Source organism: Nestor notabilis, unplaced genomic scaffold, assembly GCF_000696875.1.
Source record: "Nestor notabilis isolate BGI_N333 unplaced genomic scaffold, ASM69687v1 scaffold5014, whole genome shotgun sequence".
In the NCBI taxonomy this organism is placed as follows: Eukaryota; Metazoa; Chordata; class Aves; order Psittaciformes; family Psittacidae; genus Nestor; species Nestor notabilis.
Window position 1 is genome coordinate 241,185 of NW_009925230.1, and position 27,554 is coordinate 268,738.

The 27,554-nt window shown below is 42.7% G+C and overlaps 1 protein-coding gene across 1 annotated transcript in view; it reads right to left on the bottom strand.

Moving 5' to 3' along the window:
- Positions 1-26,574, bottom strand: part of CLCN4 (chloride channel, voltage-sensitive 4) — a 36,992-nt gene extending 10,418 nt beyond the window's left edge. Inside the window, exons 1-8 of the mRNA XM_010012958.1 lie at positions 26,499-26,574; positions 14,400-14,551; positions 13,994-14,093; positions 9,095-9,282; positions 3,886-4,008; positions 2,109-2,315; positions 1,936-2,016; positions 861-1,406 (exon numbers count right to left, since the gene is read on the bottom strand). Of these exons, the coding sequence (XP_010011260.1) occupies positions 861-1,406; positions 1,936-2,016; positions 2,109-2,315; positions 3,886-4,008; positions 9,095-9,282; positions 13,994-14,093; positions 14,400-14,543 (1,389 nt within the window). The 5' untranslated portion in view covers positions 14,544-14,551; positions 26,499-26,574. The remainder of the gene's footprint in view (positions 1-860; positions 1,407-1,935; positions 2,017-2,108; positions 2,316-3,885; positions 4,009-9,094; positions 9,283-13,993; positions 14,094-14,399; positions 14,552-26,498) is intronic.
- Positions 26,575-27,554: the final 980 nt, after the last annotated feature.

Consider the following 27,554-nt stretch of genomic DNA (forward strand, 5'->3'; position numbering starts at 1 on the left):
TCAAGGGCAATATTTAAAAGAAAGATGAGATGCTTAGCTTTGAGTGTGATATAAAATACAGTGTACAACTTAGAAAAACTTCGCATTCTCTGCTGCAATCAGATCAAAAACTAAATGCTCAGATAATGGAAACCGTAGAGAGACAGATACTTATTTTATATGGGCTCTAGCAATCAGACATATAAAACTCACCACTAACAGTTTTGTATATACTGAAAGCTTGGATAAATTGTTCTTGGATCTTTCATCACCCATTTATGGGGAGAAGGAGGAGAAGCAAGAGGTTGCAAACCCAGAATAATCAAATCATACATCCATCAGTCCTCCCACTCATTCCCTCTTCTTTCCAAGCTACGGTGTTTAAAAAGATTCAGAAATAGAACTTTTCAGCTACTTTTACATTTTCTGAGATTTTAAATGTGTAAATCAGTAAATTTAAAGCTTTCACTTCCCTGACCATAGTTACCTTAAGGCACATTAACACATTAATTCAACAAGACAAACAGCAATGTAAATGGTTCATATCCCCAAGAGAACTGAAAGACTACTGCAGTGGGAATCATCTTGAATTTGCTTATTGGCAGCAATGGATTTAAATTCCCACCCAGGTTTTTTTTTGTTCACTTAATAAAACTGCAGATGACTAGAAAGCGAAAAAGCAGAGCTCATCCCTCTGCTGTGACACGGGCCCATAGAGCAAGGTACTGGCAGGCAGGTGAACCATCAGGCATCTCATTGACACCTGCATGGCCATGTGTAGGTCAGAGGCACACAAGCCCTGCCATATAGACCACATTTGCTGAAGGCAACCAATCTGTGCCCTGTGCTCATAACAGCTTCTGCGCCTGTCCCCAGTTTACCTTCATGCCGAAAGTGAATATTGTGATGACAATTTTAAACACCAAAGCCAAGGCAAGCTGCCACATGGCAGTGTAGACTCCAGGGCCAGCAGGTCTGTCAGGAATGTCATCCACTGGCCGGGTCATGTTTGGGTCATTGATGTAGTCGCAGAGCTGAGAGGACTCCAGTGCACCGCAGTCATTGAAGAGCTCCGAGATCAGCTCACTAGTGCTCCTCCGGGTGTAGGGGTTGGGATAGGCGATGATGGCGGTGATAGCTGTTATCACTATGACCTCCAGGACTGGGTATTTCCCAAGTCTGGTGGTCTTTCGCCTCCTGCACCAGGCAATGTTGCATCGGATAAAGAGGGTCCCCCAGAGGCCGCCAAAGACACCGAGCAAGATGAAGGGGAAGAGCTCGGCCATGTACCAGGGTGTGTGGTACTCCACGTAGAACAAGACCAGCCGGCTGTTTCCAAAAGGATTGATGGACCTCAGTGTAAAGGCAGCCACAAGAGCAGCAAAAAATGATCTCCAGAGAGTTTTCAGAGGAAAGTAGTAACTGACCTAAAACCAAGCAGAGACCGTAAACACTTCATGAGTGTGACAGAGGATGTTTGCTTTAATTACCATCACCATGTGTTTCTACACACATGTAGACTCTACATCTGACTTTACTGGGAGCACTAATCCTTACCACAGCCAGAACGTTTTCACAAAGGTATGAGAAAAGGCATTTTCAGATTTCAGACAGGGAGCAGCAACCAGTTAAAAATCGATAAATCTAAATCCAAAGTTGCTAGCTACAGATGATAAGAAGGATGCTCGACAGCTCAGCCCATGTGGCAGCTGAAGAAACCTCAGCACAGGGATACATTTCCAAATTGATTCATTTCATTTGTTTCCAGAAAATGAGTGCTGCTGCTCTACTCACATTAGGCTAAAATACCTGGTTATTTCTTATTACTACAAATCAAAGATAATTTTGCTTCAGGAGAAAAATAAGCACGTAAGTATTTGAACAATAAAGAGGAGTCTTAGAAAAAGGTATCAAATGAAATATATTTATTGAAACAATCAAACTCCCAGGTCTTACCTCTTCCAGACTAAAAAGCACACCTCCAATTGGAGCACCAAAGGCAACAGAAACTCCTGCGGCAGCTGCAGCTGAAAGCACCTAAAAGGCAAATGTTTACATACAAGGTATGAGTCCTTTGAAATACCAAGTATTGGGAGAGGGAAATTAGAGATGATGGGAGCCAACCTCACCTCTCTTCTCTTTCCTTCATTCTTGCTGTACTTTGAGAAAAGGCTGCTGAAGAAGTTTCCACAACAACAGGCCACATGGACTAACGGCCCCTCTTTCCCAAGGCTGAGGCCTGAAGATACCACCAGAACCAAGGTGACTGTTTTGATTAAAAGTGTCCACTTTCCCAGGTAGCCCCTAATAATGAACCCACTCAAGATGGTTTTTATCTGGAAAGCAGGAAGAACATGTTGAAGAGCTTAAGAAACCTCTTCTACTCTGAACTTGCAAATGGAGTTAAAATTCCAGTGGAGTTAAAAATAAAGAAATGGCAAACTGCTTGAAAAGAGACATTGAGGGAGAAAAAGTAACCGTAGGTAGGGCAACTTTCCCACAGCGATATCTGAGCAGGGGTTAAGCAGACCACACTTTTACCCTTGTTATGGGTGGTCCCGCGCTTTGGTAAGGAGTCTCACGGAGATCAATAGAAACATGAAACTCTTACATATCTCCTTGGCTTACAGATCAGAGTTAAACTAGACTCAATTTTAACAAAGCAGAAAAAAAAAGCAAATAAACAACCACAGACTTTTCCCAGTTAAAACAAGAGAGAAAAAAAAGTTCTCATTATTTGGAATGGCCATTCCATAAAAGCATGCAAGTGTTATGAAATAGGAAAGTCCAAGAGATCTTATTTTTACACATTTCCTCTTAATTTGGCATGTGAGTGGATAGAATAGACCACAGTGTACATGCATGAGACACATGCTCCAGGGTAGGATTTGGGTTTGGACTGCAGCCCTGGAAACAGGCTGGAACTGAGCATCACCTCACAAGAGATATTTATCACTCGGAAACTAGACTTACAGTTAACTATGAAAACTTCTTAAAAACACTTACGATATATCTAGCGTGTAACAAACACACACATGACAAACTTGAAACATGGAAATTATTTAAATATTTCAAATTATTGGGGAGGGGGTGTCCTAATTGACTGAAATATTCGGATGCTTCTCCTAGAAATGAAAAAACAGTATGCCAATATTTCTAAAATCTGGGCTGTTGATTCTGTCTGCCAGATTCCTAATAATCCCAGTGATCCTATAGCACTTTTAACAGAAGACTGCTCTGATTTAAGAAATCTTGAGTAGTTATGCCGCTTGAATTACAGGATTCCTCATTTTTACAGCTTAAATAAGGGCTGACACTCAATATGTAAAATATTGAAAAGCAAGTAAGATTTTTGGCTGCCATAATGCTGGCATGACAGCATAACATTGTCTACAAGGACAAAATTTGCAGAAGATGAAAGCCAGACACTCTTCAGGCATCCCAAATGATTGGCATCTTACATCTTCAGCAGCTTACGAAACCTTAGCTTTGTAGGCTCCCTCTTCATTTTATTTTGGTTTTGTTTAAAGCCTAGCCTAGAAAATGACTGGGTTTGTAACTGGCCCAAGTAATTTAATCCAAGGAAAATTCTGTAGAATCTTATAGTGAGTATGTGTCTCAGCCACAGAAATTTGGAGTCCATAAAGCAATTTTTAATTCAAGCTCTGGCAATGAAGTATGATGTGCATTAATCTGCCACAGTGGCATTCGAACACTTTCTACTATGAAGAATTTCGATAAGCACAATAAAGGCATCTTAGAAGAATGGAGGCAGATGAGATAGAAAGACAATCTTTTTGTTCCTATACTATCTCACAGGACAGTTCGGGAATGGGAAAAGGTGGCAAATTATTATTTCTTTGTTTTGTTTGGTAGTTGAATATCCACCCATGAAGAGAAACTCACCTCTGGGATTCCAGAGCCACAGGCATAGGGAGCAAACACTCTGACCAGGGAGACTGCCAGGAAAGCAAAACATAGAGCCCACATAATGTATAGAAAATAGTTTAGAATGTAAGCACTTGCACCCTAGAAAAATAACAGTAACAAACATTGTTAGACAAACATTGGTTGGTAAAACTCACACTTCTACTAGGGATTATGATGGCATGGAATCTGGTCTTTTCATTTACATGATAGCTGCTGCTTTTCCTCAGAAAGGACAAATGACTTCATACAGTCCAACAATTTTATTGCTCATGGAAAGAAGCAGCATTCTAATATATACCTTGGCCGGTCCATACAGTCTGTTTGCAAGGGACCCAAACACCTTAAACAGAATCTCTTTCAAGGATTTAAAAATTAAGCCAACCACCAAAAGTTGTAAAATGTCAAACAAATCTGTCTTGAGGGCAAAAATAATTGGTGATAAAAAAGCACCTAATGATGGAATCTGCTGTGTTCATCCCAAGGTGGGTGAGAGGGATGAGACCCTGATATATCTTTTTCTGAGGGCTGGTATTCAAAGGTCAGCTCTCCATGAAGATGCTGATCCTTTAAAACGACACCCCTGTGTATATCAGTAGCCAGTTCAGTTCACAAATGGGAAGGGTAAAACCATAAATAAATCCTTTCCTTCTAATGATGCTATCCATGATAGGGTTGAAAAACATTTAAAAACACAATAGCTTGGCAGATCCCATTCAGACACATCTCAGTCATTTTTGCCCTGATATTTTAAAAGCATTCTAGTCAATAATAAAACCTATCTTCAAACTGAATAGCTTTACTTCACTGACAGAATGGAAATGCCAGTGATCATTAGCAACAGTTGACCGTGCAGTGCCATAGTGAAGGGATAGTCAATAGTGACCTTCAAGCTTTCTCTACCTGTCTCCAGTGGTCAAGTCAAAACCATTGTTAAAATCTGCCTTAGAACCCCTCCTTCTTCACAAGCATAATGTTTTAGATTAATCTCAAACACTCTACCTACAGAGACAAAATAGAATCTAGTCAGAGGCATCAAACTGATACACATTAAGCCTTTTTAAGGAGATTAAGCCTTCAAACAATCTCCTCTAGCAACATGACACTACAGAATAGAAACCAAGATGAACTTCAGTGCATGAATTGGTATGAATCCTTCACCTTTAAGTGAACTCTTCCTACCAGATACAATCCCAGCTGCTCAAGAACATGGAGGCCCCTGTCTTTGCTCTGCAGGACAGCAGCCTGGATATCAACGTTATGATAAATCAAGCAGGAAAACAGGCATTAATCAGTTGTATCATGTCTCCAGTTAACAGAGCTGGCCAAGCCCAGTTCCTAGTCATAAAAAATCTAGACCTGAGAAGCCTCCTTCTTTGCAAACCTGTAAGGAATCACCTTTTAACAGCATGGATGCTTGCTAGCCTCATTTTCCAGGTCTCTGTCCAAGTGAAAAAACAGTAAAGGAACCACTTATCCTGGTGGATTTATTTGGAAGAAGGGCAATTTGTGAAGGTCCTCTTGTGCTTGCTGAAGTTAGCAGCAGGCTTTGCTGATAACAGCAGAATAACAGCAGCAATATAATGCCACCCTCAAGTGCCCTGAGACTGAGCAGTTATGGATCCCACACTTACAGTGATTGATGTCTGTCTGTAGCAACCATGGATCTCTGTTGCTACAGCTGAAGACAGTCTTGTGTTCATGAATGTCTTCTCCTTACAATTACAAACAGCTACGACAATATTTACTCTTCCTCTAGAGAAAACCCTGGACATGTTGCCCCAGGCAAAATTCTCTTGTCAGTGTGAACCTGGAGTAACTCCAAAGACGACCAATGCCATTACAACAATTTGGTCTTACAATGTTGAGTGAAAGCTGTAGTTTTGCTTCTAAATTTACTGGAGTCAAATTAACTTTGTTTCTTTTTACTACTTCTTCTTTCACATCTGATGAAAACTGCATCAACGTATTACTGCAATCACACATACACCTAGAGCACTGTGGCAGGACCCCATAAGAGTTTATATGGTGAGTTCAGTCTTATCCATTGGGACAACTCTCATTGTTACTTTTTCCAGATATCTGGCATTCTGCAGGTCCAACTGCAGCAGTTTGTAATGTTTAATAATAATAATAAAAAAACCTTTGGGAAGTGAAGTAGTAGTAACTCAGTATAGCAAACGGTTCATTTCTCATTCACTATATGCCATTCATTGCAAAGGCCCTGAATCAGTAAAAGTCTTAGGCATGTACACTGGAATTGGAGACCAAAAAAGCTCATCAGTAAAGACGATCCTGCCAAGACCTTTTGTATTCTACTAGTGGCTCGAAGGACTCACCCTGGCAACAACAGTAATAAAGCAAGTATGGGAACTGAAAAAAATGTTGTATTTTCGTTTGCAAGACCAAAGCAGTATTATAGATCTGGTGTCAGTCCAGTTTAGGTACAAATGGAACACAGTTGAAAACTACCCTCACAAACTCAGAGTGCTGAAATAAACCACATCCCTCAGGATGCCACCTAATGTTTGTTTTCTCCAGAGACCCAAAGCTCTACTGTAACTCGGCTGGGGAATCTCACAGTTTGCAGACTCCCTCCTGTGGACGTTACAGCAATGTGTCTCCTCAAGGCCAGTAAGACCGAGAAATTAAAGGCTGCAAAACTGGGAAATGGGTTCCAGGTATAAAGGGGCTTCCTTGACTTGCAAGTCTCAGCTTCATGACAGAAGATCCAGAAGCCCTGGGATGGGAATCCGGTCCATTGCTGCATCCAGCATGGCAAAACATGGAAGACTTGGAGTCCTTTCCTTTACCCTGGATAGCTGTAAGGTGCCAGAAATGTGGTTCTCAATTCTAGTGAAGTCGAGGTTGGGACCTAGCTGAATCTGCAGAACAGGTAAAGGTCCAGGTCACCAGATATTTGCTACAGATCTAGCTGAAGTGGGTGGCATTTCATGTGCTTTAACACAATCACTCTTCTGGTGAATATGAAGGTTTGAAACTCTTTTGCATCAAAAAACCCCACTTGACCTGCTGAAACTGAACTGAAAGCAGTTCAGGACCAGAGGGATGAAGGATATCATTCACCTACAAATAGTGATTCAGGAAAAAAACTTAGCCTGGTATGTGTCTGATGTGCTATTACGTTTTCCATAATAATTTACATCAAAAGACTGCTTTGGGCTCATTTTATAGGACTAGAATGAAAACATTTTTCAAGAGGTGCCATAGCAAATGTCACAGTTCTCAGTCAGAACATATGTGCATGGTTTATCACAGCCATAAGTCAGCAACACCACAAGGATGAACTGATCTAAATCTTAGTTCTCAGAATGTCGATTTAGTTGGTTATGATGAGAAAAAGCCAGCCATGCATAAAAAAAGAAGACATTTCTACCAAAGTACCTTTAGGGAAACTGTTCCAAAGAGCTTTTTTCTAAAATCTGCTCCAAATTAGTCTTTCTGTCCACTGCTGTTTTATAAGGGCTGATATGCAAATGTTGGGCACAAAGTGAAGCAATATACACCAAAAAAAAACCCAAAAAACCAACAAACAAAAAAAAAAAAACCAAAAAAAACCCCACAAAACGCAAAAATGGAAAAATTATCCTGAAACTCAGTCAAATTCAGTGTATTTTGATCCCTCCTCGAGTCCTTTACAGCTACAAGAACCATGCAAAACTCCAAATCGTAAGACTTTTGCTACCAAACAGTGGTTTTACTTTCCCTATTTACATTTTTGTTGGGCTTTGCCTGTGATTTCAATGTAACAGCAATAGACAGCTGTATTATTAATATTTATAGCATTCATTGGGCCATGGCAGCCAGATCTTAGAGGCCCATTTATTTTGAGAAAGAGCCTAAAACTAAGCCAAGATGAACCTTTTTTTTTCACCATGACTAGGGCATGAGAAGCTCAGTGTGAACACAGTAAAGTGTCACAGTGCCCTCTTAGGTGATACCTTCCCTATAGGCCACAGCATACAACAGTCATGACTGCTGATTTTTAGTAGCAGCCAAAAGCAATACATTTTCTGAAAGATACACTCCGTTTTTGTATTCCAGCCTTTCGGAGTAACAGCATGTCAAACATATGCACAGGATTTCCAAATCCCATAACAATTTTAACAGTCTCTTCTTTTTCCTCTTCCCACATATTTTTGTCCTCTTAAATTACAACATCGTCCCCAGCCCTGCAACTTTATACCAGGGTAGTATTTCTTCACTGCTACAAATACAACCACCCAAACCATCTGCTGATGAAGACTAGTGTGAACCTAGCAAACCTCTGGCAAAGGGAAGCTCAGTGGTGTGGACTGGCAACTGTGCAGAGAGATTTTTGCCTGTGATTAAATGGTGGGAATATTCAGGAAAAGTCGGCACCCCACTACTTTCACTATGGCTTTTCAGAACTATGGAAATTTGGCTATACATATTCACAGACACTGCTTGTACTGTAAACCTAAAGCAGCACTGAAGGAAATGTGAATGACAAACTTGTATGGTGATGAAGGGGCCTCATTCTGCAGGACCAGACTACCTCCACACTAGGGGAAGAACCGAGATAACCTCTGCAAGTCACCTATTTTCTAATTGCCTGGCTGGAGATTATTTATACCACAGAAGTATATATTTTTTTCTCCTATTATTGACCGAACTGCATTACCACGTATTGTTTTAAAAGCCACGTTACATACTTAGGCCAGTTCTCTTCAAAGCCACATTCATCCCACCTTCATGTCATATTCAATTTTTGTCATGCAGATCTTACGCAGGTCCCGCTACTATTCACAGCATTTGAATACATAAAAACCATCTGCAATCCCAAACATTTCCTCTTAAATGTATTTGTCAGGGATGATCGGGTTTGTCCCATAAAATTGTACTTAAAAGACAAAAATTGGATAGCAGCTCAGGTCCCCTGGTGACTATGAGTGTTATGAAACACTTTTGGTTCAATACTGATAAAAAGAGAGAGCGATCTCGCAGTTTTCCATCATGCACGACACTGGAACAATATGACCTCTTCCAAGTTAAGCAGATAATGGTTGTGGAAATGTCTTTTTTTGCAGCGTGCTCAGTTCATTACTTTCTCCTTCAGAGCAACTCTCTGGAGAGAACATGAGCAAGTAGGAAAAAAGGCATTGCCTGGCCTGCTGTGACCACAACCTAATCAGGTCTCCCATACCTCAGACTGGCTTACAAGAAGTTCAGACCATTTCTGCCACTGGGGACATTTGTCCCTGTCATCAAATGTAGTTTCATTAGACGTCCAGCAGCACTGCTCATGGCTGTACCAGAAGGCAGACAGGCAGACACCCTCTTTCAGGTCTGTCATCCAATCCACAGCTAAATCTATCACTCCAGCTAATGTGCCTGGGAAAAGAAAAGCAGAAAAAGAAACCACGGCATTAAAAAATACCAAGTTGCAAGGAAAATAAATCTAATTATAACAACAGCAAAAAACCCCATGATTTGGGGAAGCAGCTGTAATGTAAACATGAATACACCAAAGAAGGGAGGGCAATAACATGTGCGCAAAAAACCAGCCAGCTTGTTGTCTGACCTTCAATACTCTCTCTTCAGCTTTTATTTTAAATGTTACCATTTTCATATTGACTGATTGCCAAGTAGAGAGGCATAACTGGTGTAGGGATCATGCAGCCTGTCCCAGGCAGGGGTACCGTTTGGCTGAGATAAGGAAGACTTCATGCAGCATCTCTATATACATCCTGAGCTGCAGGTCTCAAACCACATTGTATATTTCAGGGATAAGGGAGGAGAAGAATACATGTTTTCCTCTAGCCTTACAGCAACATTTTAGAAGGATGATTTCACTACAGAAACAATATGGATGTCAAATTCTGACTTATGAACTTAACGGAATCGGGCTCCCGATGTGTACATTCATTAGCCATCCGAGAATGCAGAATAAAATTACCCTTCAAATCCTCTCTGTAGCTAACTAACCCTCCTTTCAGATTTTTCGCAGTATATACAGAGCTACAGTGACACCCGGTGGCCACCGGACACAGACACGGGAAAACTTGCTGGGGCCAGACACAAGAAAAGAAAATCCTGGTTTTCTAGGGCATTTGCTCACCAGCGGTAACTCCCAGCCCCCGGGATCACACGTGTCCTCCCGAACCCAGCACCAGCAGGAACGGGGGTGGGAGGCTGGGAGCAGCCAGAACACAGAACGTCAGACCTGTATTTAGCCCCCATGTCCAGGCGTTCTGAAAGCATTAAGCCACCAACTGATTGAAGAGTCCTTTAGTGTTTTCCAAACCCCTCTCATATTCAGGGGAAAGTAGAAGTCATCATTATTTTTGCAAGTCATCTGTAATACAATTTCAGGGAACCAGTAATGGATTTGAAAAGAATTTACTGGGGCTAAACCACTGAAAAACAATGCTTTGGCAAATGCAAAATGGTTTAATGTTTCCAAAACTTCTAGCTTTGTGGCTCCTGCTAAGAACGCAATTACATGAAGCATTGGAGGAGGTTGCTCCTCTTTTTCCTAGCAGCTGGGGCACACAGGTGGGTTCAAGAGCCAGTTTATTTGACCTGGAACTAGTTTTCTGGGTTTCATTTCTGTGGAAGAGGAAAAGAAAGCCATTTCAAATAATTCAGGCACATGTAACCTGTCTGTTATTCCATAGACAGAAAAAACCCACCAGTGTTTGCAAAGGCCTACATATAAGTAAATATTCTCACTCCCTTAAGAAAGATCCTTGTCCCCACACTGACCAGCAACGTGACTAGGGTAACAGTGAAGTCTTTTTGTTGTATGGGAATAATCTGAAGAATTAAGATATACACTAGACAAGATCACCAAAAAAGGCTGCAGAAGGGACTAATGGTGTCTATACCAATGATTTGCTTTCATGAAGACCTTGCCTTTCTCTTGCTTACTCGATTTCATTTTCGCAGGTCTCTATGGAAACAAAGAACCATATTCTTAGATGACGATAAATCACTGTGTTTCTGGCAATGTCAGCGTGCACAGCTTACTGAGCCTTGCAGTAAGCTCTACATTCTCCTCCAGTTTTCAGAAAGTTTCAGGAAATTGTACAGTGAATCCTCATCCCTTGGATATGAACACCAAATGCTGCGCCTCTTGCGTCTCTCGATGGACCTTTATCATCCTCTGTAGTTGACCCAATCTTCAAAGCTCACATCACACTTAACCAAGCAACTAAGTATTAATGCTACATAGAGTGCAAAGAAGGTACAAAGGCAGGCAGGCTTTTGAATGTTTTTCGCCAATAAGGTTAATATTTTCCCCAATGAAGTTAATAAACAGAGTGAGGAACAAGAATTCAGTTCTCTAATGTAACAAGCTCACATGGACCCCAGTACCTCTAGGAAAATATGCTTAATTTTACAGCTGATCTAATCCCTTTTGCCAAATGCTTTGGGATCCTCATAAGGAGGAAAATGCAACATGCAATTTACTACATACGCTTTACAAAGAAAATGAGAGGGGAGAGCCAGCATTTACAAGATAATAGTGCAGTAGTGAACCCTTCACAAGACACATGACCAGGACTAGAAGTTTTCAAAGTTCTGAATCACTGCAACTTTAAGCGGAATTAATGGGACTTGCAGGCTGTTCAGCACCTCAAAAAGTCAAGCTTTCCTCGTGCTTACTGTGACTGTCTACACCTTAATAAAGCATAAGTTTGTCTCCCTATTTCTCCCATCAAAGAAATTGAACTTGTTCTCCCTTCTATGTAACCTGGCCAGAATGAAAAACAAAGCACTCCAAAGTCAGGAAACGTTGAACTTCATTTTAGATATAAGCCTTTTGCATTTCTCCTTTTCCTTTGGCTGGTGATGGCCAATACGTATCCTTTACAATGCTCTGATAAGAATGTTAAACCTTTGTTTTGAAAACATAGTTTTCCTGATGCACCTGTGTGAGAAAACAGCATCACCCAAGTAGCACAGCACTGAACTGCAAAGGGGATTTTTGCACCCCAGCTCCAGAGCATTTCAGCATTAGTATGGTAATATAGTATGATAGTACTATACTTTTATTGTATGATAGTAGTATGATAGTACTTTATGTCATGTCATTTAGAAAACATAGACTCTTTTGGTGATCTGTAAATAGCAAATATCTTCAGTTGGCTAGTAAGTTAGGTTGAGGAATGCCCACTAGTCTGCTGGCAGGATGGCCACAGTAGAAACTCAGAATTCCTTACAGATGAGTGCTTAAAAATTTGACACCTAAAATTTTTAGGTGCATTTCCCCATATGTTGCTTTGTATTTCTCAAGAAAGTGTGTAAACTTTCTGATAGAGACAGGTCCAAGTAATGGCCAGCATCTTTTTCTGGCACATAGTATGAGCAGTTTTCGTATGATCTCCACACCAAACAGCATTCGTGAGCATTATTGCTCTTTCCCCCTTCCTGAAATGAGCAAGCTCTGGCTCCCACGACCTCATTTCCAGAAGCTCCTTAGTGCATTTCCAGCCACTTGACAGTGTCATACACCATCTTCTCCCTCCATGTAGCACCTGAGGGTTCAAAGCCCTGTGGGTACATGGCTCTGAAACAGCTGGGATGGGGACTCTCCATCTTTGCCCTGCCCCAGAAACACTGAAAGCACAGAGCACATGTCACTTCAATGGTAAACAGAGAAAGTCTACAGGGCTCAGCCCAGATCATGAGCATGCAGATAATTTTTGTTCTTTAGCTAATACACAAGTTCTTGTCCTAATCTAAAAACAGACTAAATAGACTTTACCCTTTGAGGCAAACCACGTTGCTCTGCACCCTTGCCATTGAAAAGGTTGCAAAAGCTAATGTATCTTAGCTGCAGTTTACCTTCGACCTCCATTCCCAAGCTGGACATATTTTAGGACAGCATTAGGGCTTATCAAAAGTCATCAACTCTGGCTTTCAACAACCTTGAGGATTTCAGCATGAGGTGTCATTGCAAACTGGAACTGAGACAAACCCTCCGGGGTATTTTTACTAAATGGGAGTGTGTGAGTGTACACCAACTTCCCTTTACGAGAGTGAGGGGATTACTGACAAGCTTGCAAGAGGTGACTGAAGCCCTCAAGGGCTTGCTCTAACTTTATTTCAAGCACACAATTCTCCATCCCAGACAAAGCTAATCCTGGCCTTCAGGCAGGATTCAGCAGTCCTGGTAGTCACAGTCTATCAGATTCTCTTCCAATCTCACTCCCCTGTCAAAGCTTTTGTGGAAACAAATATATCTATCTCTAAAAAATAACATAATTTGTCAAAAATGTCACTTCAGCAAGGTTTTCTCAAGAACTTCCCCAGTACTTCTGAGGCTGCTGATCAACTGTAATAAACACAGTAACTTGACAGTTGGTAAGCAGGAGATTCACACCATGTGGAAATGCTGATACTTCACATCATACTTTTACCAAGCAGCATGATACTAGAGCACTCTGACATCGCTGAAAAAGCGTAAGAAATGGCAGCTGTTTCAGCTTGGGAGGAGAAGTGCAGCTTTCCAAGTTGGAAGATGTGCTAAACTGAGCAGAAGACAGGAGCAATTTGGGAAATTAATGAATTTGCCATCTGAGTTTGAGCAGGCTGTTAAATATGTAATGTCTGTCTGTCCTGGAAGCAGATCTGAAACTGAGACTGAAACTGTATTTTTCCTTCATTCATATATAAAGAAGATAACCCAGTGGATATTGCAATTTACAAAACTCCCCTTTGAGTGCCTACAACCAACATTTTCCCCACATCATAATATCTACTTGCAGAATTAAAGTAAGTGAAGACAAGAAAATCGACTTTGGTGAATCTAAGATTCAGGAAGTCTAAACAGCCCATTGAGTATAAAGCAATCAGATGCATGTTTCCAAAAGCAATAGAAAAATCCCTTTACTGGTGCATAACATTTTTTCTGGGTCAGCACTCCTCAGAATACTTGGCAAGTGGGTATTTTTATTAAGGATTACAACTGCATGGGTGCATAGCTGTCTTTTTAGCTTGAAACATCAGTGGAGAGACACAGAAGTAAAAAGAGAAGAAGATGGCAAACTTGGGTGAGATGGTTCTGGGCATAACTGTAATGCTAACACACACATACCTGCCAGAAGTCCTATGAGAAGCATTACAACCCATCCTGACCAAGCATCCAGCAAACTCTTGATGAACTCCCATATGGATTCCTTACTTTTGCTTGTAATCTGAAAAGAAAATACAGACATAGATACAGGCTAACAAAGCTTTAGTGTATAATGTTTAAAACAAAAAATATTCAGCCTCCTTGAAGGTGCACACAATTACTCTCTACTCAATCATTTTTCAGAGATGCTCTCCTGATTAAGTTGCCAGAAGCCCTTTCCTATTTACAAACTGAAGACATGCCACATCCATACTTTTAGAAGTGCTCCTCAAGTCATACAACAAGGTAGAAAGCAGTAACTTTGGAGAACTGCTTGTTTTTCTTGCCAGCAGGATGGCTGTGATGTGTCAAGACCTGACACCTTTACCTTTCTGTGGCGGTCGGTGTCGCGTGATTTCTCCCGCAGCCAGTCAATGGTGTGGAAATCTTCGTAAGTTCCAACATCGGGGAAAGGCTCATCCAGAAAATCCATCAGGTTGCCAGAACCATTCATGTCTCCTGCATTGACCATATTAGGGTCTGTACGTAGAGAGAAAAACAAGTACATCAATAAATTCATGCAGCTTTGCCAGACCTTTAAGAATCAAGTTTTCCAAAATACCTCCACAAACCACAGAGTCAAGAGCACCTGAGTCAGAAGTCCTGGTGGGCACTTACTGAAATCTATGCATTGCCATTAGAAAAAGTGTTTTGCTGAAGACTACTTCAATAGCTGAGCAAACCCTCAAAAGCATACACAAAAAACACAGGATCCATGTGCAGGAAGACCAGCTTTCCTGAAAACAGAGCCCCAAACCCCAGGGTGGTTCTGAGCTGTTTCTGCATCCTCATCCCTGCAGGGAGATCACCAAGTAGGCAAGCTCACTAGCTCAGAAAACAAATACAGTAGAATTTACCATTCATCATGAACTGCAGATTTTACACAGCGACATTCATCATAACACTGCAGTGCTGTGTAGTTTTACATACTCGAAGCTCCCTGCACTGATCCACTTTTCTTTAACTGCTCAGAAGACAAAGCTCAATTTATTAATAATACATACAATAAGATATTAAAACAGAGAAACATAGATGCCCATTGCTCTGCAGCCCTGGAAACTATACCTTGTTTATGTGGTCCACGTAAGCAAAGTATGAAGAAGTTAATTCATAACTATCGTACCTTTCTTTCCCACAGTAAGCTCAGCAACATCTGGCTAGGTGCAAAAATTACTGTTATCTCCTTTAAATGTCAGGTCCCAAAGTAGTCACTAATATGACAAGCTCCAGAAACAGCTGACATCATTCCCAATGAGAAGAGCCCTTAGCAGCATGACAAGCTATTAGATGAAGTAGTTAAGGCAGACAGGCTTGGATTCATCTAACTGAACTCTGGCCATCTGAACATTTGGTATTTGGACTGTAAGAACTACCTAGGCTGCCTCTAGAGACAAAGATGTATGTAAGAATGTGTGGCAGGAGAGTGCCTGCTCCTTAAAAGGTAAGGTCAAGGACCTTTTTCGGTGTAGCAAGGGATATTAAGCAAATGTGGAAGCCTGAATAAGAACATACAGGGACACAAATCTGACACAAATAGTAAGGGAGGTGGAAATGGGAACCAAACCCGGTCAGTCACACACAATGGTGTGTCTGCCTCTGGGATGCACACTCAGGTTTGCTACTGGTTGAACCTGCACATAAGAAAGTGGCAGCTGTGACCCTCACTGTGGGCAGAGACGCCAGGTCCATGGTGTAGACAGGCTCTGGACAGGGACAGGAGGGTCCTGGGCTGGGGCAGCTGGAGGAGGCAGCTGTGTGCTTCTACATCACTTAACAAAGTGTTGCTCTAAAGCGTGATTAATACCATCCATCGTAAAATAGGAGGGTGGGAAACTGAGTCTTCCAGAGAGTACCTAGGTTTGTAACCTGAAATGGCAAGCAAAAAAAACCCCAGCTAACAGAGGATTACAAGGGGGCGGGGAGAACCAAAAAAGAAAACACATGAAAACACGTAAGAAAAAATGGGGACGGGTACAGGCTTCAGGGGTTTTGCAGAACTGGCCCTGCAGAACCTGTAAGTCCTTGACAGACACAAGATAACTTTTGCAGGTCACTGATGAGGCTAGCATGGTACTAATGACTACCACAGGTATGGAAACAGGGAATTCATGCGTAAAGAATTTGGATCTTTGAATCTGTGAGGAAATTTCCCGATTCTGCAGTTGGAACAGGCAAAACTGTGGCAGATAAGCTTTTAATCCACTGTCCATACACACCCTGCTGCTCTGCTTGTCCCCCTTTATTTATTGCCATTTTCCCCTCCTCCCCCCTCCCCCAATCCATTTTCAACTGCTTTACTTGAATTCTTTCCATTTAACTTTTTTCCCTGGTGGGGATTTTAGGGACATAACAAGTGTGAATACTCAGCTTTGTCAGTGCCTGCTCTTTGCACTCCACCAACTAGGACTTTTTGGACAACACAGACAATGTGCTTGCATAAGCAGCTGAGAAAAGCATTATCTTACAGGCAACCAGCAGGTCACCATTCTAATGCTGTAGAAGCCCTTTTAAGTGAGGAAATCAAGTAATCTCAAAGCTCAGTGGTGTGTTTGTCTCAAAGAAAATCAAGCAAAGGAGTTGCAGCCTGGGGAAGGAAACCAAATGCAGAGCAGGTGTCCCATGCAGCTCTGCTGAGCACAAATAAGCTGCCACAGGATTGAGGCAGTTCAAAAAGTAGCAGTTTAGAAGAGTGACAATTGAGAATAGGAGCACTTGAGCAAACAGGAGAGCAGGCTCCTACATGTGCTAAGGGAAATGGAAGTCTGAAGGTGGGATGCTGTGGCTGACACTAGGGAGCTGAAGTTGCAAGTGGACTTTGAGTTTGGCGTCTCATAAACCATGACCAGGGACTGGAATGGGAAGCTGAAATGAGGTGAAAGGATTAGACCATGCTATTATTTTGTAACACTGTGACATTTTGCAGATCATTTACTTCATACCGCTATGCAGCAAAGAAGGACCTCTAAAGAACACGCAGTTCAGACTGCTTGCCTGCACCATGCAGTCCTCCTGCTACAGAAACAAACCTCTGGGAACTCTTGCACTGAAAGTGTTGGCAAGTTTTCCTTAATAGTACAAGAAAATTACCCAACATGCGAGTTATATCACATAAAAAATAGCTTTTTAAGTATGTTGTCGATGCCCAGCACATGACAGTATTGTGATGGATAATACCAGGCCAGACCACAAGTACGTAGGGTAATTATAATCTCAGCTTGAATCTACCCCAAAAATACGTGCTATACAACATGTCCAGGGAGAGAAAAACGTGCTAGAGACCACAGGGCCATGGAAGACTGAGAAAACAAACACACTTTGAACTCTAGGTAGCACACCAATACATGGAAACTGCAGCTAGCTGGATGGTTATCAGCCTTGAAGTTTACTTCAGGTACCACGCTTCTGAAAGCACTGATGTGATATCAGATTATGCAAAAAACAATTTCAGTAAACAAAACCTAGGTACAGCACTTTTGAACTGAGTACTGCAGAGTTCCTATCTACATCCTAGCACTAAGTACTTTAAAAATCACTTTCTTTCTATTTTGCATTTATCTCCCCTTACTTCAGCATCTGAAATAATCTCGAGTTCATTTCAGGATAAACTGACTTGACCTCTTAGAGATGCTTGCAGAGGTGTTTCCAGTTCTGCCAGCAGAACTGAAGCCTTTACACAAATAACTCAATTGCAGATACTTTAATTTAGTACACATAGGTTAAGGGCAAATTAATCTCATCCAAACAGGTGTACTTCAGCAACCCACTCCAATGGTGCCAAAAGTATGAGCATTTGTGGTGCAAACTGTCTCATCTACCCTCAGAAATCTGACTGGATGCTAAAATCTAGATTCCTTTCATAGCAGATGAGGGGAAATAAGCTTTCTTCAGATTGAATTTATCTGATGTATTTTAGATATTTACATTAGAATGAGAGGTTGTTTCCCACAAGTGCTAATTTCTGCTTACTGATTACAAAGAGGTATCAGAGTTAGACATCCACATCTCATCAAATGAGTTCAACACTACCAATTCGAAAGAAAACATTGCAATACATGCAGAACAAGTAACAAATGCAACTCATAGCTACTCCTAACACCTGAATATCTAATAGATTTGGATATTGACAGACCTTATATACACAGAAGGGTGTTGAATCTTGCTGAGTAAGCACTTAACATACATATTTTGTCCCCTCGTTGCTCTATGTCTTAGATGTTCTTGCTGCCCTTTCCACTACTTTTCCAGATGCTGATGCAACACAGTTTGTGCAAGGGCAAACATTTCCTGCTTAGTCCCCTATTCTTTTCCTAATAATTCCTGGCATTCCATCAGCTTTTCCTTGGGCAGACATCCAACATTTCCACTGAGCAGTCTCCTGTGACTCCAGGCTATGCTCCGTAAGAGGAAACAGCCAGTTTGGAGCCCATCACTCTGTGGTCTCTTAGGGACATTTTCCCCATTGCTTTAAAGACTTTGAACTACATCTGCCATTTTATTCCCTGCAATACAGTAGAGAGCCTTCCTCAGCTCTTAACAGTGAGATCTCATTTTTACTGACTAGCCTAGCGTAACTACAACCGAACATTTTTGTCAACACTCTGCTTTAACAATTGTAAACAGGTTCTTGCTGGAAACTGAACCAGGAAACAGAGAAATATGACTGAACTATTGTTATGTCCTCAATTCAGAGGGTTCTGGCTAGCAGATTCCCCTGGATTTAGGCCTACGCCAGACTACTCCAGGCCTGTAGATGGAGCAAGGTCTTGGCCAGGATCAATTTACAAACTGAGACAGGTCACAGCACCAGACTGCCAATTGTGCCTCTTGATAGACTCCCCTGGATGACACATAACCCTCAGACATCATCCAGAAACCTTAGGTTTCAGGTCAACCTGACGTTCAGTCCCTGATCTCCCAGCTAGCCATGCTCAGCGCTCGGTGGAGGCAAGGGTCAAAAGAGCCAGTCTATAGCCCATGAAGCTTGATGAGTGTATAAAGCCAGATAATTTTTAATTAAGTAATCACTGAAGCCTCCTATGTACGGAAAGTGAAGAAGAGGTTAGTGCAAATAAACTACAGAAAATGAGGTGTGAACACAGTGAGCTGCCCGGCAGGCTGGTGCATGCCAGCAAGCACAGCAGGCACTGCATGGACTGCAGGTCTGTTACATTTACTCACTTTGTGTTATTTTTTAAAGAACCAAGAGGTTCTTCATATTTAAGGATATGTTTTTTCTGCAGGTCTCACAGTGAGTAAATTCAACATGTGATTGGGACCAGCTGTATGATACACTGCAGCTCGGAGCGAGGTTTTATAGAAGAGCAATAAATTACATTTACAATGGAAATACTGACAACCTCTCAGCTTTACAGCACTGTTACAGCATGAGCAAATGCAAAAGCCACAGCTCGAAGAGCTCTGCTGGTGAACTGACATTCTAGGTATTATGTTGACTGACTGATCGGATCTGACGTGTTTGACATGGCAAGCACAGACCAAAACATCCCCTGGTTCAAAGAAGCTGAAAAGTATACAGATGGGAAACAACTAGCTGAACAGTCATCAAAGGAAAAGTTTTGGCCCTGGTCTGTTGCTACTAGACATGCTAGTTCCATGCTATGCGCTCCTCATCCTGTTTTCTGTTTTAATTGGACACATTGCACCAAGGCAGGCAGTAGAGTTTTTAACACAATTCCAGCAAGTTTCAGGTTTCTTTCAACAGATCAGTTACTGAATTACCTCAACACTTCCAATGCTTCTAGCAGATGAACGTTCACCTACATGCTTTCATGTGTACGCTGCTTTCCTTGAATATGGGGAGGGAGGGGATTGCTCTGTGAAACATACTGGTTGAAGGCAGCAAAGCATACCTCTCTGCACTGACCCTTCTGCTGTAGCATAAGTAGTGAACCTGGCAAGAGACTGGAGAAAGAAAGCAGAAGCATAAAAGTCAATTGCAATTCACATTTGTTTGGACTGACTTTTCCATGGCATCCAAAGTATCAGTTGTTCCATCTCTTCCATATGTGGTGTGAGGTAGCCAACACACAAAAGCAGAATACAGTGCATCTCGGGGCTTTTCTATGCTCTGGTACCAATATATATACAGTGATAAAACAGGGAGATCCTAGTACAGAGCAATGCTTTTCAAGTGATTCATGGTCATTTCAATCCTGACTCCATCAGCGTTGAGCATGGCACTGATCTGGATGGTTGGTCGGGTTAGCTGTGCTCATATGGCACGACATGACAGCAGGTACTACACAAACTCAGGAGCATGGGGCCTGTACAAATCCCTGGGATTTATTTTCCATATAGTACCCATTAATTAACAATGCAATCTTGCTGGTTTACATTACAACTGATGATCATCACAAGACCACTCTCTATGCCCTTAATACTTGTATTGACCATTCCTAGTATTGTGTTTTTAAAACAGCCACGCATGGTGCTGTAGCCTCATGGCCATTATCTGCACAGCGTGATCTGTTGAGCAAAGGCACCGTCTCTTGAAAGCTGGGTGCTCTGCCAGCATCCATCTACCCCCGATCCAAAGGGATTTAGACCTACCCAAGCCTCAAATCCAGCCAATTAAGAGGTCAGTGAGCTGAAGAAGTCAGTGTTCAGAAAGAGCCATAAGAGGATAAGGCTGAGGGAGAAAGTTCTTAGAGCTGAGCATGGTCACGCCACAGGTCCTCAGTACCACCCAGCTGGAGAAAATGGGCCTCACAAATCAGGACGTCAGCAAGCAAGATTATTAATGGGGTGACCTTGAAAGATATGTTTGAAAATTACAGGGAGATGATTAGGGGTCTATGTGTTTTGAGGACGGGTTGGAGAACAAGGTCTGTTTAGCTTGAAGCCAGGAGGGCTGAGTTGGGTGGATGCAATTCCCCTTCCACCACCTGTGGCAACGTAGAAGATGATGTAGAAACAGTGATGTGACATTGTGCCCTACAGGATAGAGGAGGCAGGTAAATGGCTATGAAGCATTCTTCTAAACAAGAAGTAAGATGCTGTTGGGTGATACTTTTACAAGGAAGGTATCTTCAGCAAAAGCAAGCAGGTGGAATCACCAGCAAGTTAAATGCACAGTTTTCTGCAGGGTGAAAATCATCTGTGGGCAATTTAAGACTGTTCACCGTAGAAGCCTCAGTCTGAAAAAGCAGATTGATTTATTGACCTTCTGTCTTAAAAAAAAAAAAAAAAAAAGAGTTAAAATGGTCTCGGTTCAGAACAAGGTTCAGAGTCCATAAAAATAAGAAAATGCTGAACCTAGTTACAGGCCTTTTTTGGAAACATATTAAGGCACATAAAAAGTGAAGAACAGTTAAATTGGGAAAATACAGGGGGAAGGTGGGACATTAAAATTGGCAAATGCCTTTCCTACAGCTTGGGGATGAATTGCGCAGCCTCCATACACAAGGACATAGCACTGCAAACCCTTAGCCTCCCGCCACACGAGTGCAGGTATCGGAAACATTACTGCAAAATACTGCAGCATTTTACTGTATGGCCCCACCGCTACACATTAAGGAGTCTCCTGCCCTGATAGTGCAGGCAAACTAAACACAGTCACATCTTTGATGTGCAGCCTTACCCTCAGTAACCTCTATGGAAAAAATTATGAAGCCACAACAGAGCTCAAGATCACAGGGCAACAGATCACAGGGGAGAGGGCCTGGGAGAGAGGAGGAAGGCGGGAGGGAACATTCAGGATAAATGGCAGAAAACTGAGGCACAAAAGGCTCCTCCAGACCAAACCACAGCCTTCAACTGCCCTCCTCAACCACCAGATGTGCTCGTGGGGCAAGCACAGAGGAGATAACAGGGCTGGCCAGGAGCTCAAGCATGCACGGGGGATACGGAGAGCACCAGTGCGCCCTGGGAGCAGATAACCTGTCATCAGGTCTTCCCAACCCTTTGGCTACAGCCTGACTCCCTCGTCTCCTTCTCTCCTGGGAAGCCCCTGGATCACCACACTTCTCTTCCTCCCTCACCCTGGTATTCTGTTCCCTGCTCCTTCCCAGGATGACTCTCTTTAGAAACCAATTTCTTTTGGTATGAAATATCATGTGTCTGATCTCTGCTCGAGTTTTCTTGGAAAGTCTGAGCAAAATTAGTTCAGCTGCTGACTTATGTCAGAAAGGGAAGGGGGGGGGAAAATAACAGAGCTCCTTCCCCACGAGCTCCAAGTGGAATTTTTGCACTCACATAACTCGAAATTGGCTCTTTATAAAAAAATGTTAAATTCACATCTCTGTTTCCAGTGAGTCTTAAAGGTCCCTCCAATAAATCTAGTTGTTAGTGTAGATGTTGGGGCTATGGAAAAAGCAGGAGGGAAGCATTGCTGGCTCTGGCACATTCCATGTGTGTTTTTCCAACTGAGCTGAAACATCTCTGTTAAAGGATGCCCCTCTGCTAACAGCCCACCAGCTTGGGCAGATGAGCCCCCTGGGCCTGCATCAACCCCACACACCCTTGCTTCTTGAATGAAACAAGATTTGATTAGATGAAATTCAGAAAGCCCTCAGCATCTGGGGTAAGAAACTAAACTTCAGAAGACAGGACAGACTGGATATCATGGTACCAGTGTAGCAGCACACAGTTTCTATTCTTGATTTCCCTCTAGTCCCCTTCCGCACAAAAAAACAGAGGGCATATTTCTCCAGGAGCAGCTGGATTTACTGCCACAGAGGTTCAAGCCAGGGAGGAAGGGTCAGGGGTGCTGTACAGTTTTCCTCCTCATGCCACACACAGCTGAGCTTTGCAGCACCAGGTTTGGGTTTCCAGTGCTGCTCTTTTGTCTCCTCACTCAGAAAATGATAGGGTTACAGAGCAGGAAAAACAGTTTTTGGACTCCAAAAAAAGGCAAATACCTCTAGAGACAGCAGACTTGCACTGTCAGAAGGGAAACAGGCTGGTATACAGTTACCTCTAAAAAGTTCTCCCCTTAAATGGGGTGCTCAATGGCATTAAACACACCTCTTGCTGAAAACCTTTTTAAGCCTTCAGCTTGAAATCATGGTGATAAACCTGTAGCAGAAAAGCCATTAATCTGTTCTACCATGTCACTTCTCATGATCTGAGTGGAGACATTAAGCCATTTTCACACATGGAAGTGTGTGAAGTGATGGAGGGTGATGTTTTCCAGTTCACAGGGCACTGGTTTTCACCGCTGCATTTGATGCCGGTGGGCTGTGCAGTTACAGAGGAGTTACTTGATACCACTGAGAGGAAGCTCTCCCACCTGCAGGATGGGGAAACGTTTTCCATAGGGTGATGCTTGTGAGCAACATGTTAAAAGCGGTTTAGGAACAGCAGCTCTCCGTAACCCTGACAGAGCTTCTCTTTCGGCATTAATGATTGTGTGCGGGGTTTTTTGGTTCTGCTGGACTACAGATGAAGAAATCTGAGAAACCCCGATGGCTGGTGTATATGTATGCACACACAATCTAGACTCCTGCTCCACAACCTGATCCCATTTGACTATATGGAAAAATAAATGCACTCACACCTCCCTCTTGGGCACTCTGCAAGCTGCAGCCTGATGCCAAAAGCAAACTGGAAAAGGACAGGTACCGATACGCACTATGTGCTGTTTGAGGGTTGTGCTCCATGCTGAGCTCAGAGCAGACCTGAGGGAGGCTCATGCAACGCAGCACTGACCACCAATACACACAAGATGGCCCTGATGGCCCCCTGCACAAGCACTGGCCTGTAGTCATGATCCCACTCACCTTTCCTTCCAGCCCAGTCAACAATGGCTTCACAATGAAGCATCTCCCAGACCTAGGAGGTTACAGCACTCCAGAGAGCCCTATTTGTTCCAGGAAGATGGGAAGGACCCAACCCCCGGGCAAACGCTCTCCCCCAACACCATCCCCTTGTCTCTTTCCAGCCCTCGTTTAAAAGCCACCAGCTACTACCTTTGAAATGGTTCTACCATTACAAGGCAGACCCCAGTGTGCACAGGGGCTGAGCACCCAGGTGGCCACACACTGGATCCAGGGCATGGCACCCCAGTGCTGCTGGGCAATGAGCCCTCCAGCTGGGGATGTTTCCAGGTTCTAAATAATACTAAATATATAATTTATAAATAGTACTAAATATACTAAAGAATGCTTAAAGGACATTAGTCCTTAATTTCTGATTGCCCCAGCATACATTTTGGGCTTGCACCATATCTTTTGTTCCATAAAGAGGCCTGGCTCAAATCAGAAGACCAGGAGAACCCCCACCCAGCACTTATTTCCATAAGGCATTCAAATATGATCTGGGATTGGAGGAGGGGGAAGCACATTGCGCCTGTCAACTCACGTGTGGCATGCCTGCTGTGTGCTTTGCATGGGCAAGGAGCCAAGCCTCATGTGCCTGGTGAGCCAGAGGACAGCTCTACTCACACCCTGTGCTGAAGAGAATTGACCCAGCCGTGACTTCAGCGGGAGTCAGGAGAACACACCCCAGCATGGGCACCATCAGGATGCAACTCCCCTGACATCTCATACATTTGTATTTCTACCGCTTTTGAGGCTCAGACTTATGGGAAACAACCCACCCCCCCCCCGCCCCAAAAAAAAAACAACCCAAAAAACCAACCACCCAGAGGTTCTGTTGGAGAAAAATAAAATAGAAATTTTTTTTTCTTTTCAGTTTTGAAGAACTGATGTCCTTTCTTACTTCATTTCAGTAATTCATTATACTTTTTTTTCCCCCCACTCTTATGTTCTGACATTACTGCATACCTGACTCTAGAAACTGGAATTCATATCACAGAATCAGAGTGGTTTGGGTTAAGAGAGACTTAAAGATCATCCAGTTCCAACCCCCTGCCACAGGCAGGGACACCTTCCACTAGACCAGGTTGCTCCAAGCCCCTGTGTCCAACCTGGCCTTGAGCACTGCCAGGGATGGGGCAGCCACAGCTTCTCTGGGCAGCCTGTGGCAGTGTCTCCGCACCCTCACAGTAAAGAGTTTCTTCTTAATATCTAACCTAAACCTCCCCTCTGTCAGTTTAAAGCCATTCCCCTTTGCCCTTGTCGAAAGTCCCTCTCCAGATTTCTTGTAGGCCCCTTTAGGTAATGGAAAGCTGCTGTAAGGCCTCCCTGGAGCCTTCTCCTCTCCAGGTTGAACAAGTCCAACTCTCTCAGCCTGTCAGTTCATCTCTCACTAGGATGTACAACCTACTTCAGCACAGGAGATCCAAAATCTGCCCCCACAAGTGCATGGGTGAGCTCAATATGACCCTAGATCTGACGAATTTACAGATTTTTCCAAGAGTGGGAACAATTTATTTGAACAAAGAATGGGATTTTCAAGAATAAAACCAACTTCCTGCAGGCTAGGTGTGAAAAGTCACCTGACTCTGCCTGATGCAGCTGCAGCTGAGTCATCCTCTGTTCCGTAGCAAAGGCACAGAATTATTTACCAGAATTCTTAAAAATGAAGGGAAAAAAGGTACTATTTTATTTTTCTGACTAGTATAAGCTCAAAAATTGATCTGGCTTCTTGTCTTCTGTCGTGGGTTAAACCACAACATAATCTAATATTTGTAATTAGAATAATTTAAAAGTAGTAAAATACATTTAAAAAGAAATACAGAAAAAAAAAAAACCCACCACAGAAGATTCACCATTTTTTTCTGCACAAATATATATGTCTTCATATATGTGTATAGAGTACATAATTAAACACCCACACCAGAAAAAGAGATGAGACTCTGGCCTTTGCTTATATAAATACCAACAGTTCAAAAACGCAGTTCAGCCTGGGATTTTCAGCCTTTTGGCAGCTGGCATTTTGTGTAAGAAGTAAAAATGTGCTTCTCATCTCGCATGTTCCTTTTGGAAAAGAATATTTCATGCTTATATTGGACAACAAACAAAACGTACCTTTCACTACAGCAAATTATGCGGGAAACCTGCCGGACTAGGTACTTTCAAACCGCGTCAGCAAAAATTAACAATGGAGGAAAAGCCTCTTTCCCCAAATACAAGTTAATCCTCATTCCTTTATGAGTTTAGACACATCTATCTGTATAACAACTTCCTTCAGGCATCCAGGAAAAAGAAAAGGCAGGGAATGCAAGCAGAACAGTATTGCTGCGCTCTCTCTGCACGACCGGCTGATGATGGCTGCTGACATCCGAGAATTCGGCAGACACCCGAAGGGGCCATAGCAAAGTAACAGCGACAAAGGGCCTTCTTCATCTTTAAAGCTCCATCTGGCAGCATTTCTGCTGGAGATGTGAGCTGGGAGCTCAGCACAGACCCAGCAGCAGTGCCTGCACCTGCAAGCCCTCTGCTTGCAGGGGAGCTGCTCTGTTTCCTTCCAGCAGAAACCCTGCCCGACGGAGCTGGGGCTCCAGGATGGCAGCACGAGAAAAGCAACCAGCAAATCAGGCTTTCCGCAGCATTGTGTCGCTTACCTGCGATGCAACATCATTTAGCCCAGTCCCCAAGATTCTAATAGCATCCTTTCTTGGGTGGTATGGCTGCAGAAGCGGTGATGTCATGGGGAGGAAGCAGTAACCATCATGTGACTGCATCCTCCCTCTATAGGGTATCTGATAGGAGACGCGGCCAGAGGCAGCCGGGGCAGTGTGTAATCCTGCAGGATTAAGCTGCAAGCCTCTTTACCCTGCCCTCCCTATTCGGTCACCCCCAGAACACGGGCTGCTTTCCCCCTCCGCCCCTAACCTGAGCTTGTTATTTTTAAAAGGGTTTGTGGATTGTTCTGCTACGGCAACAACGATCACGTTTTTCACAAGGATAAAGCACAGTAAGTATGCAGTGTGCAGTCCACGAATTATCCTGTTGACTGCAGCAACACCCGGGCGTCAGATTGTCTTTCAGCTCTATGAAATATGTAATCACAGCAGCTTGGAAACAATACAAACCATGACTTCACCATCCCTTGCGTTTTTCCTTCTCCCGGTGCTTCATTTCAAGCTTATCCAGACTGACTTCCCTCCATCTTCTGTGTCAGAGTCAAGCTTTGCAAGCTTACCTCAAAGGTTTCATCCCTGTTACCTTCACTTCTTTTACTCCACCGTCCATCCCTCACTCCACTTGCAGCCTTCTGCCTTTTCTTCAACACAGCTGTCACTGCTTAAAAGAGCCTCTCCTGTATGCCAGCCTACTTTTCCTTTTCAAAACTTCTGCTTCAGTTTTCCCATCGAATATTTCAAAACTAGAACATCCCAAAATGTTTTAAAATAAAAAAAAAAATAATAAATATTGTAATAATTTAAAAAAGGTAGTTACCCTGACTTTCCTGTTTCGGTTAACTGAATATTACATCTCAGAACCATATTTTTGGAGGATTTTGCAGGTTTTCAGTTTTGTTAAGAATTTTTTTATACTCTACAACGTATCAGAGTTCTACAAGAAACTTAATTTCTAAACTTCTGATGTACAAATTTTGTACAAGCCACTAGGATAGTGTTCCGCAAGGCAAAGGGTGTAACTATTCTTTATGAAGA